Genomic DNA, 13,798 nt, shown 5'->3' with positions numbered 1-13,798 from the left:
AGTTCCTTATGTCTCCTTGTTTTTCAGCAGCAGCTGCCCTGAGTTGAACAGCTACTGCCAGAATGAAGTGGTTCCTTGAGTAGAGAGATAGAAAAAGAGACAGGTGTACTTCCTGCCAAAATGCAATCAACTCTGGCAAATCAATGTTGCCAGAATAAAACACTGAGTTGTAACTGGACATTCTCACTTCAGAATGGCACATCAAGTGATGATTACACTTGTTAGATTCTCTCTTCAGACAATCAAGCCACTTTAACTTGTGCTGGAAGTGAGTATATAAGGGCACTCACCTGTAAGAATTAACTCAAAGTGGAAGGAAGGTGAAACATGACTGAAATCCACTCATTATAAACAGACAGCTTCCTAAGTGCATTAAAAACCCCAGAAAAGAAAAAGTGCTAAAAAGGAAAGTAATATATGCTTCCAGGCACAACATAAGCCACTGAAATCATAATAATGCTTCTCAGATGTCAACTACTTCCTAGAAGGAGTTAGTATTTCTACCATCCAGCCAAAGCAGAATCAAATGCCTACCTTATTTTCATTGAAAACACAGTTCTGTGTTCCAAAAAAGCAAAATTTTAACTTATAAAAAAAATGCAATAAGAACAGATGAGTGTAGAGAAGGAAGCAACTGCTTGACAAGAAGATTAAAGGGTACCAAAATACAGACAAAGTCTTGCAGACAGAGTAACTTGGGCACATATTGAGTATCCTCTTCAGCAGATTTATGTCATAGAATCAGTAAGGTTGGAAGGGACCTCTGGAGATCATCTAGTCCAACCTCCCTGCTCATAGCTTCACTAGTCTTCTTACCTTCCAGCTGCGTAGTCCTACCCACCAATCAACAGTTCTTTGCAGCTCTGAGGGGCAGAGGTTACTGATTCAGCTGCCTAGATTTAGAGCTCTGCCATATTTTCAGAATAGACATCTTTCTTTCCAGTAAGCGAGAGTATGTGAATATATAAAAATAGAAAGCAGAATGACATAGCATTGCATATGGCCTCTCTTCAAGCAGTATTTTCCTCTGCAGACAAAACAGAGGTAAAGGCAACAGTAACAACTTTTGTCTTACAGGAACCTAAGTTCCAAGCACATATACACACATACACACAAAAATATACATATATATACACAACTTACACACAACTGCAGAAGTACAGGCAAGATCAGCAGAGAACAATGTTGGAAAGATATATGAAATGGGACAAAGTTGTTGATTTCACAACAGAGGAGAAACTCACAAAATCCAGAAATACTAACAGGAGCCTCAGCATCCTGTTCTATTCACCAGACATCCACTGCCACAGGTGATGAACGTCACACAGGCTGCTTTCTTTGCCAACTAAGAAAGAGGTCAAGGAGCACCCCAGGAGAGACTGAAGCAATGCTGTCCAGCTCCCAAAATTATGAGCACTGACCTCACTAGGAGTTATTCCCCCTGACAAGGCCCAAGTACTCAGCATGAACACAACAAATTTAAATCTTTTTTTGCCAGTACAGTAGAAGTGTCTCAGCCTTCTCTGCTTGTGTCCCAAAGATGAACCTGACCAGGATAATTGACTCTCAATCTTCCAGATATAGCTACTGAAAATAACTTCATCTAATGTAATCTCTTTATTACTACTGTAAAACACTTTCCTGTTTCTTCAGGTCACAGGCTGAAGGGTAAGCCAACCAGCTTAGCCTAAGATGGTCTTACGAACACAAAACTCCAGCAAACATTAGAGCTTCATATATATATCAGTACTGTTCTCAGCTGCAAGGAAATCTGATTTACATCAGGCTACTACTGCAGCAATGCCAAGAAAGGTTCTGCAGAGATGCATAACTCCAATAAACCCAGAAACCCTTTCAGAAATTAAACAGAGGGTCACATTCTGCTCCTGGTTATGCTGGAATAATGGCTTTGCAATCAGCAGTGTTATTCTTGATTTGTGTCATACCTGATAGCAGAAGATTACCATCATACACAAACATCAGACTCCATTCTCTTGAAAACTTTGAAATATCTCTAAGTCTATTGTTTTTAAGTTTCCTGTTACAAACAGCAGAATAAAGGCATTTGGAAGCAAAATACTTCCTCTTCCAACCCCTCCTCCCCCACCAGGTTGCTAAAAGCAGATGTTTTGGTTCTCAAGAACACCAAACAGCATGCTGAAAAATAAACAAACAAAGCAAAAATCTCCAGAAGTTTGATGGGCCACAAACCTCTGTTTTTCAGAGCATTAGTCAATCTTGATCACCAAGGTTAGTTACAAAAAACATGGTCTGCATCTGTTTATCATCACTTTGGGGTGTTTTTGAAGTATCCAGGGTCCAAGGAATGCTAAGGAGATATCGGAGTATAATAGCTAGCATCTTACAAATGCATTAGATAGCTGGGCTTAGCATTTTTTTGCCAGGATCTATTTAAAAAACAAAACAAAACACAACACATGCAAAGCAAAAACCTGTTTAAGCTTGACTTTCTTGTGGAACATGCAAGACGGAAGAAAACCAAACTGCTCTCTAGAATGCATAGAAAAGAGGAGTTTGTATGTCAGCCTCTCAGTCTGACCTATTCTTTTCCAGAAAAGGGAGATTGGTATGTGTTCTCCTCGGATGCTGAGAACTGAAACAATCTTAGAGGGCCTGCCTGAAACTAAAGTGATGCAAGGCACAGAAGGATTGATTAAGGCTGTTCTGTTCACTTACTGATAGACATTTGTCATTTCTTAGCCCGAGCCAAAATGAAAGAGCTGTTACAAGCTGTTGGTTGCATCTAGATCCTCAACTGGAAAGAGAAGTCCCCTTGTCTTGAGCCCCTGTAGCCTGCTAAATTCTGCCCAAGGAGCTACCCACCTTTATATGTTTATGGCTTATATACACAGCTAAAACAATCCCAAAGTCAAACAAGCAAGCAAGCAACACCTCTGAGGTCAGACGATATGCAATAAACAAGGGAAAATAAATCCGTAGAAAGAGCGACTCATTTCATGTTGACTTCTCCACTGTGACATGGATCTAGAGGTGATGATGGATCTAAAACTGATCTGTGCTGGATATTTTGATCTCAACCCATTACTTAGTGGAGCAAACACCACACATCTCTATGAGAGACTCTGCAGATCAGGAGTCCTCTATGCACATAGGTAACAATAGTGTGTAACATACTATGGTGCAAATGCAATGATTCATCATAAGTCATCAATAGGATTTCATTGCAGAAGGCTACAAAGGAAAGATAAAAGTACTTACATGCAGACAGTACAGAAGTGTTGTGCCAAGGCACACACTCTTCAGACAATAGCACGTATTAATCAATATCTAATCTTAACAGTTTTATGGAAAATATGTTATGAAAATGTAGGCCTAGAGTTGACAGAATACATATGAAACCCACTAAATATTACAGCAAAGGTTCAATCACAAGAGGACAGAGCTCAAACTAAACATATTTATACATATTATAAAAAAATTAAGTAGATGCCATTTAAGACAAATTTATCCTAAGGACAGATATCTTTAGGATATCCTCCCAAAAATTCAATGACAAAACAAAACAGGGGGCAACAAAGTCAAAGAACTTTAAAAGTAAAAGGCATGCCCTGTAATAACTGGCTATCTAAGAAAGATCAACCAGGAGAATAATATCCCAACAAGAAAACTTACACAAGGCATACACTAAATGCCAAACCTGGGCTTTGTCAGCATTAACAGAGAGAGCAACAGAACCAACTTCTTTGCAGTTGTTCTGTATCTACCACAATTTAAAGGGAGGCAAAGCCTAAGCCTAATATAATAGGCTTTCTTTTCATGTGCTGTGAAAAGGAGAAAGTGCTAATAGCCTAATGGACCACAGTTGTTGTAAATGTGAAAGGAGTAGAGAAATAATTAAATTACAGATAAGTTCTAATGAAAAACAGATTACTGGAGATTTTTTCACTATCTACTAAACAGATACATGTACAGGAAGAGGTAGATGCTCTAGCTGACATTACTTCCTACTGTCTTCCTATTACTATTTTCTCAATTCTAAAGAGATTACCACAAAAATATCAGTAACTCTGAACATGCCCAGATGTGCTAGCTAGTAAAACCAGAAGATTCAGAACCAAAACAGAGAAGCTTTATTTCTACCGTGATAATAATTTATCAGTAACAAAACATGAAGGGAGGTAGTGGGACTGAAAATGAAAACTAATGCAAAGAAGACATGTAAGATATGTAAAATCAAGAGTAAAGAACATTTCCAAGAAACCCTTATGGGAATGTTACCTGTTAGGGCAGACATCTTCCCTTGTTTTAGCAACTGGGTTTTAAGAAGCTTTTGTTTTTGACTTTTACCAAATGAGAACCTTACTAACCATATAGGTTCAAGGACAAAGAAGCACTGTCATAATGCTAACACTATCCTTTTTTATCTCAATTATATCAACTATCTTAGCCTATCTAAGGTAATCTACTATGACCACACTCACTTGTATTGATCTAAACAAAGCAAAATTTATGTTTATTGGATACTTGGCTGTCAAGCTCTTTCTTCCAAATTGCATTCTATTCTTACTGAAAGAGCAAGGATTAAATGGGGGTGGGGTGTCTTTGGTGTTAAATAGGTCTCTTTTTACTAGGTTGGAGATTACAAACTGCATGCAACTCTTTCAAACTTATCTGTCAAAGTGCAATAGGCACAGGTTTCATTTTCCTCCTGCAAGTAAGCACTTGATGTACTTTACACCATCTGTCTTACATTCCTTGTTGAAGCATTTTCCCTATCCTGCCTTTGACAACAGCAAAGGGAGTCCATGTTAATAGTGGGATGACATGGTCCTATGGGCTTGAGACAAAGCCATAGACAGGGTTACCAGGGGTCACAGGCAAGAGAAGGAAGTGCACTAGAAAGGCTGACAGGTTGTATGTGAGGAAAACTCCATGGTAATACTGCTGCTCCTACCCTACATCTCTTTCAGAGCAGAGCTATAGACAGACAGGACATCATGTTGCTCTATTCTCCAAAATATCTGAGAGTCAATTACAAGTACTTGATATCCCATTAGTATTAAAGCAAGTCTGGTTCAGTGCCAGTATGAGACTATTGTCTTCTGATTTGCATTTACTCCAATGCTTCTAAGACAGAAACCAGATGATTTTAACTTAATTCTCTGACAAAAGTAGAATCTTTAAATTGATGCTGCATAAGAGGCCTGTAGGATATTTGCTTACAAGCACTTTCCTAAATAGCACTGCTTATTATCCGAAAAAACAGCATTTGTGGACTATTTTCATCCTTAAAAGATAGGGCATATGCTGCAGTGAAGATTCTTATTACTATAGTTTCATTATTTCTGCAGATATAGGACAGAAATCTTGACTAGTAGACTATGAAGCATCATAATTAAAGATATGCTAGCACTGACAAAACAGAAAAACAGTGTTTACTGAGGCAGTAGCCATTCTTGTAAAATGCACTCATTAGCACACAAAATTCATTAATGTACAAGTTTTTTCATTCACCAGTGCAAATTAGCACAAATGCATTGTTCTGAAAAAGGGGATGAAAATCATATAAAGTACCCAAAGAGAAAGAATAAGTTTTTTTTTTTTTTACTTTGAAAGGTGCCCAAACCCTATATGTCAAAAATAGAAGTCCAAAGTTAATGTAGTCTTTCTCCTGATTCTGCCACTTCTGTATCACACATCGTGTGTCTGCTTCTCAGAATGGCAAAGCACAAGTGTTTTTTCATAGACTATATATGAAGCAGAAGTATCTAAAAATGAACAGAAGAGCTTCAGCTCAGATAGAAGTAATTTCTGAAGTTGTGGCCAGTACGTCTGATGCAACACATTCAAGATGCTGTTAATTATATACAGTAGCAAGTTCTAAAGATGCACAAATGAAGATTCTGTAACTTATACTGCAAACTTCTATATTAAAGGATGATCCCTTCTATGAGGGACTTTTCTACTGGTTAGAGTACTTCTCATTTATGCATTCATGCTAAAGAGTTTTAACAATAGGAAGTGCACACATACCTTTTGTTAGACATACATGACTACTTTCATTATCTTTTGACTTCTTGGTTTCCATTTACAACTTTTCTGACAACAAGCTTTAGTAGGAAAATTTTATTCTAGTTTAGCAAATGAATTATCCATTATTACACTTGAGCACAGCAGACTGAACTCTAAAATATCAAATAGTCTGTAAGCAGTTCTTCTTCAAAACTAATTAGCACATTTTGTAATTTATTTTTTCGTGGTTAGCTCAGAATACAGTAGAAAGCTACAGGAAACTAGACCTTGATGTTTGGAATATCTGTGTATACCCCAACTGTTTCCATTTCCTGCCAGCGACACTGATTCAAAATCAGTATTCATAAACTTTCATTGGCAATTTGCAAAATTGAAGCATCTGAAAAGTGACAGTTATTCTAAGAGATCACACAGAACACCATTTTACATGGTTCTTATCATAAAATATAGCCTCTCTGTCTTCTCCTTTACCTCAGAGTGGATTAGAAACAATTCATTGTAAACTATTGGACTACCTGATATAGAACGAGTGGGAGAGGTGAGCCATGCCAAGCCAAGCCCAGCAGTCCAAAAATCAGTTCCAGAATACATAAGTAGCTGGAATGAGTTTTGTGTTAATTTCTAACATGTTTCAGATGCCAGTGGAGGTGGCAACTCAACAGACCCAAGTGATTGAGGCCAGCGGAAACCCCAAAAGGAGGCTGCATATTTAAGTATTCTCCAATTCAGTGATTACCATTTGGGTTTTAAAGCTTGCTTTCCTTTTAGAAAAAATACTAAAAGAGTCAAACGTTCTCCAAGTTTATGCTAATTACCAGAAATGTCAACTATCCTTATTCATAATGTGCCTATGCATTGGTTTTCAAGAGTATGTGAAATAAGCTGAAGAACTGAAGTGTATTCATCACAGTGTTATTAAATTTTAATTAGTTACCTATGTAAAATCAATTGTTCAAATCTCCAGGAGGTGTATGGGGAGGGAAAAAGGTTAATTCTTTTTCTGCTCTTACCTGAAAGGCTTTCCTACACTTAAAGAGCAACCTTTTAGCTAATTACTTTCAGCATCTTAAACTTGAGGCATTGGAGAGCCACAGAAAATGCCAGTCAACTTTATATTAGAACACGCGCAGTTTAAGCTTTAAAACATGAACTTTGAAGATCTGAAAACACATCAAGAACCCAATATTTTAGCATCACACTCAAAATACCAGCATAGCTCAAGTATAAGGAGCTGAGTGAGCAGCAGAAGGGAATAAGGCCTGCACAGCTGGGAAGATCAGGCAGGACTGTCTGCCACCTAACAGAGCTAAGCAATGCTAAACTCAGGAAGTATGGGACTCGTTTCCACTAAACAGAGGGAGGATCACATAGTAGCTGCCCTTTTCAGCTGTTCTGTCCCCCATGTATTCTTGGGAAGGTACGGAATGCACTGACATTAGTATTTTGCTTTGGAATGGAGATTGTCCTTTTGGAACAAATCTAATCATCTCATTTACTTGGCTTTTTGTTCATGTATTGGAGTGGTCTTCAAGCGTGAAAACTGGATTCCTTTTGGATGAAACTCAGAAGATACACACTAGGAGTGAACCTAATGTTCTCCAGCCACTAATGGGCTGAAATATGTAACACTGCGTTCTCAGCCCCAACTGCTCTACTGCACAGATTTGCTTCTACTGAACAGTGCTATTTGGCAGAGCAGAAACAGCCATGAACTCTGCTTTGCTGAGACCTAGGGGCTTTATGTAGTCTACACATATGAGCAAGCCTTTTCCAACAACCATGCACAACTATTTTTCCCCTTCAATATGGGAACATGTTGCCAGTGCATTCAACTATCTTTGCTGCGTTTTGCTGCAGGTCCACACTGAATTGGGACCCAACCACTCACCCAATTTTATCTGTGAGGTAAAAGGTTCGTAGACATATGTGTGAGTTCTTCTTATATGTGAGTTCTTGTTTCCTAGAACCTTTCAAGTTTTTTCTCTTTTTAGACACTCAGAACAGGTGTTGTACTGCACCATACGGCAGCACGAGACCATCTGGTTTGCTAAAGCCCATCATGTGTAGGAGAAGAGCACTACCCCATAAAAGCCTAGGGCATGGTTGTATCTCAAGGAAAAGTAGTGTGTGGCCTTGTGCATGAGTGTCTCCTAAAACAATGTCCCTTTTCCTAGAAGGTTTTAGCTTATGCTCTCTAATTATGATAAGACATGGTACTTGAACAATAACAGTGGGGAAGACAAGGTAAAGTGGAAAAAAATATTTCTAAAAATAAGCAGAAGCTACTAGTTTGAAACCTGCCTACTTCTGTTAAGCCCTGGATAATCAACAACAAATTCAAAGACAATGTGGCAACTCCTAATATAAAAGGTACGGCTTATGGTAAACAGCTGTAAAAAAAGACAAGAATATTTAATCAAAGCCTGAAATGTGAAGAACTAGACATGGGAGAAACTTACTTCAAAACAAAAGGTAGAATGAACAAGTATTTCTCTAGCATGACATAAATTATACACTTTAGTCTGAATTTCTCCATTTTTGAAATCATAGCCTTTATTAGATCATTCTCTCTCAAGATTAAAATTCTACTTTCTCTTTGCTTTCTTAAATAGAAATTCTCATCTCTCTCTCTTCTTGTTTATCTTCTTGTTGCAGAGAACTCTTCCCTACCTCTCACAATAGTTTTGAACTATCAGGTCATCTTTTCCTTATCTCAACTCTCCACAGTCCTAACAGCTGGACTCCAAATTCTGCTGGTATTTTACTCTTTGCTAAATCTCTCTTCTATATCATCTTTTGTACTTGCTTGACATAGGCAAAATATTTCAAGTGGAAACAATGAATCCCATATTCATGAAGAAGTGTGTGACTAAATGCTGACAAATGGCATGTGTTGTGTGGGAAGTCAGATAAAATTACCACAATGGTCTCTTCTGACCTTTAATTATAACAAAAAGCTCTTAATTCTGTGGTATTCACCCATGTAACTAGGAACCCAAGCATTAATGAGTAGCTTAAACATACAGATGATCTGGTGTTAAACAGAGGCTGAATTCCTGACAGTGCTGAATTCAGAGATATGTCTGTGAGAAAATATGATTTTAATAACATCAAAACGATAGCTTTATGAAATCACGCTTCATTTTGAGATCCAGAAACTATTTAATATTCAGAAAATTAAATTCCTGGAAACCTCTCCTTTCCTTTCATAAATAATAGCGTCACCCCTGAAAGGAAGGGGAAATCTTACATTAGGTTGACTGCTATCATGGTATGAAAAATTGCCTTATCTAATTTAAAGCTGATTCAAACAGCTGTAAAGAGAGGATTTGATATGCTGCATTCTTAACTATGGTGATAAAGATTTTTTCTATACAAACTTATCCTGAGCAATATGATTATTATAAGAAAAAAGCAAAGTTTATTACAGCAATGTTCAATTAGTAGCACACTAACCTGAATCCACTGTATGTAATTCACTATATGTACGCGGAAGTACAGTTGTACACCAGAACTCAGTGATGTTAGACCCTGTAGGAACATCAAGACAGGAGGACAAGGTAACTATCAGACCAGAGAGCCTTCTGCGTAAATGCAGTAAATGGTTTGACCGCAAAACTTGATTGCTAATACTCAGCATATGCAATTTTACTAGATACAAAGGTTTCCAGATGCCACAGCCTCCTATGGAAATGTAAAGGCAGTAATCCTTTTGAATGGAGAGAGCAGAACGGTTTCTCTCAACAGTGCATCACATTCAGACTCTGCGCTATGTGCTGTCCTGGCTTCACTTTCTGTCCTGCGGCTTCACCCTACACAATCTTTGATGCCATAACCTAAGTAAAAGAACGTCTCTCCTCTTCTCTGTTTGAACTGCCTACTTCACTATCCTGTGACAGGACAAAAACCTAAAAGCAGCGGCCTTGTTGTTGTTGATCTCAGTGAGGCTGGCAATAACTGCTAGAGGTCTCAAGCCTTCACTTCATACCTTTTTCCAACATAGGCTACATTTATAATCAGACTCCAACAAAAGCTGATGCTAAGGGAAGGGAGAACATTTAACTATTTATGAGAGATGCAGCTTATGCATTCCTTTTGAGTGTCGTCAACATTTTGTCAGCGTAGGTGAACATTCACAGGAAGTGACTGAGAGCAGCTCAGAAAATAAGGCAGATAGATAAGCCACATCTGAATGCTTGGATTTCCCTCCATATCACCACCTTCAGCTCTCCTCCATGTCTCTATCACACATTCATTGGTCAAAAAAATCATATTAAATCTTGACTCAGCTTGCCAGGGTCCAAGGCTGAACATATTTTCATATTTTGATCAGTGTTTCCCATCTGCCTTAGACTTATTAACCATCCCCTTACTATAAAATTCTTGGATGAAGGTAAATAAGGCTGGGACTCAAAATATTCTACACAGCAATCTCTGTCCAAAAGGTTACTGGCAAGAGAGCGGTTTTTCTGAGGATCTGACCTCTTCCTTAGCATTAAAAAAAAAAAAAAAATCAGCACCACTTGAAGTATTATGTCGTGTTTTTTTCCTTCCATCTGCCATGGATGGAAAGGTCTTTCCACTAGCCTTTTGGAGACAATATTCACAGATGTAATGTGGGGAGTGACAAGACTGTCATTAGAAAAAAACTCAATATTTTGTGGCCATACTAATTACCAAGCATTCCTGAAAGGCCCCAGACCACTGAGAACAAAAATGGGGCGAAACGAAAGGGAGAGAAATTAATGTCTCGAGATCTGCCAGCCCCCTTTCCCCGAAATAGGCAGGAAGATGGCAGAAGAAAAAGAACGAAATCTTAAGCAAGGTATGTGAATCAGCTGCAAGTCTCTCTCCATAAAAGAACCTGTAGTAGTAATCAGTCACTCTGCCACTGCTCCCTTTCACTTTGCTTTTCTTTTCTGAAGTTCAAACACACCAGTCAACTGTACAATTTCTCCCTCTTGATGTTTTCAGCAACAGACCAGGAAAGGCATTCAACCTGCACAATCATAACCAATAGAAGAGCTTTCTTGAATTCACATACACAAATTGATCTTCAGGGGAATAAATAATGCTAAATAAACACAGGCCTAGTCTTGTCAAGCACGTATTAGGTATTGCATTTTACACAAGCTGCCTCTCTGACTTCAGCAGATTACGAGTACAAGATACTACACTGTTTATGGGAAGGTTTTGTGCAACTTTAAAGAAAAAAAAGACTGAAACAATGAAACTCCACAGAAATGCCATGGAGTTATATAGAAATTACTGTGAAAAACCTATGGAACTTTTTAGACAAACTCTTGTTTCAAAAATGTGTTGAAATATTCTATAGAAATCAGTGTAATAGATATTATTTTTATTAAACACTATAGCATGATTCAGTGTAAAATTATAGCTTGTCCATTAACAAGACTCATCCAGAAGGTCAGCCTGTAGTTGCTGTCCTAAATCACTGTATGGCATACATAACACTGTACATGCAGTATGTGTGTGTGTGTGTGCATGTGTATATGTATGTACATACATACTCCTATGTTTTGGCACTGCCCAATAGCAAGTGCCAGTATGCAAGCAGCTTTACATCAGAAGAGAAGAGGTAATTAAACCTTTACCTACAGTAGCTGAAATGGTGTTGAGCAGCAGGCATTAGTTTTGGTTCATTCAAAAGCATCTTAAAAAAAAAAAAAGTAGTAAAATAGCACCCTGTAGTCTGTGAAGAACTAAAGCAATTTGAGGTTCCAGTCTGAGATACAAATTGGCATCCAGAGACCAGCAGGAAGATAGGAAAGTGATAAGAGAGATTAACATTATGAGGAATGCTGGAGAACAAAGAGCAACAGCACGGAATTTTATCCAGAGAGGTAAATCAAAACCTCTTAAGTAGCAATGATAAAGTACAGAAATACAACACCAGAACTTAAACAAGGTCATATATAAGAGAGTATTTGTAGCATATGGCCAATCTAGTGCAGTAGGAAATTTCATGAATATTATTAGGGGTATTCATGTGATCCACTTTCCCCTATTCAGTGTTTGTCTAATGTAGTAAGATCTGGACTGGCTGCATATATATACAAATTCTAGAGTGTTATACCTGAACCTGATCATGCATGTTAAAAAAAAAAAGAAAAATAGAAAACAGAACATTTTTAATGCATGTAATACTGTGTATTAATAGTGACACTCATTATACAGGCATTAATACAGGAGGTTATTGCTACTGAATTAGCGATGCTTACAAATTAACAGCACTAGAAGCCTCACAGATTACAGGAACGTGTTCTGTATAAATATTTTTTTGATTTTTATTTCTATTCAGGCCAAGGCCACGACATTCTAGTTTCATTTGAACAACTCAAATCCTACTCTGTGACGCAGACAATGTGGGAGCAGTATGACTTACAGAAGATGGATTTGCTTATTCATTGAAATTGAAGTGAAAATTACTTTTGTCTCACTACATTGTAATACGCCCTCTCATGAATATATATACCAGTATATAAATATACACACACACACACACAAATACATATTACCATTCTAGACACTAAAAGTTGATGAAGTTATATATTTAATTACAAAAAAAAAAAAAAAAAAAAAAACTAGATGGAAAACTTTAGTTTTGTTTGCAAGCACTGTATAAACTATGTACAGCAGTTTTGACTGAGAACAAAGTATAAAAGTCTGTTCTAAATTGAGAATAAAGCCAGAAAATTCTAGGTAGGAGTAGGCTTACTTACAAAATATATTAGAGAAAACTCTTTAAAAAGGGAGAGAAATCAGTAGTTTGTCAATTATGGTCTTATGTCTCCCTTTCCTCCTTTGAGTCTTGTTTTCCAAGTTCTTACTTTTTGTGTATTACCACTTCAGCTACCTTTTGAATAGCCAGCCAACTCCTAGCAGCTACAAGTACATTCACGTGTTTTGAAGTTTTATCTGTTTGCGAGGGAATCCAAGAAATACCATTTCCATTCCTCTGAGAAATAAGTGACTGCCACATTTTTCTCCTCAGAAGTACATTGCTTACATAGTTCTAAACTAGTGGCTAAACCATGATGAAGTGAAAGCCTTAATGTTGCAAGTGAAAATTCTGGAAAACCTTTCCCTCTCAAAGGATGGACCAGATTCCTAGCTGGTATCAGCTACCATTGTTTTGCTGAAACTACAATACTTTACATCAGCTGAGCATTTTTCAGCAGAGAGAATTTATACCAATTAAGGATTTGCTCCAGAGTTTTGCTGCCCTGTCACAGTTACCGTGGCTGCTATCCCAGGAAGGCTCGTCTTGCTTAACAAATATAAATGAGCTATGTATTTTCCTCCATTTTTCAAGCACTGACTTATGCCATCTTCTTTGTAACAGAAAAAACTGCAGCTGACTTCTTCATATTTGCATCAGACACAAACAATGGCCTCAAGATAATTTCTTAACAAATCCTTTATGAGCCTGGTAGCATACCTGCCAACCTTGATAATGGAAATATGGCATGTAAAGTACAATGGGTCTATAGGGAAGGACTAGAGAACAGAGGGCCTCCTTACGTAGACAGGAAGATAATGTTTTCAGTGTGTAGACTCAGAACAATAGAGACTGCTACAAGGTAAGAGCAGTTAGGAAATCTTTAAGTCTAAACATGTATATTGACATTCTTTAATGGAGTGGGTTTGTTAGATAAATGTGTTATAATATGGGTCTTGGGAAAAAGCAACGAGTTGAAATGAGTTGACAGGTCTGTTAGGAAGGCACAATAGATTCATTCATTCTTCCAGGAAATAGAGA

At 37.7% G+C, this 13,798-nt stretch overlaps 1 protein-coding gene across 1 annotated transcript in view; it reads right to left on the bottom strand.

Annotated features, from left to right (window-relative positions):
• Positions 1-13,798, bottom strand: part of NSUN3 (NOP2/Sun RNA methyltransferase 3) — a 66,891-nt gene that overhangs the window by 21,586 nt on the left and 31,507 nt on the right. The window contains exon 8 of the mRNA XM_062574138.1: positions 9,472-9,546. Coding sequence (XP_062430122.1) covers positions 9,472-9,546 — 75 coding nt within the window. The remainder of the gene's footprint in view (positions 1-9,471; positions 9,547-13,798) is intronic.

The sequence above is a fragment of the Rhea pennata genome, chromosome 1, assembly GCF_028389875.1.
Source record: "Rhea pennata isolate bPtePen1 chromosome 1, bPtePen1.pri, whole genome shotgun sequence".
In the NCBI taxonomy this organism is placed as follows: Eukaryota; Metazoa; Chordata; class Aves; order Rheiformes; family Rheidae; genus Rhea; species Rhea pennata.
The sequence above is the reverse complement of the archived record's forward strand: the minus strand, read 5'-3'. Positions and strand labels throughout refer to the sequence as shown.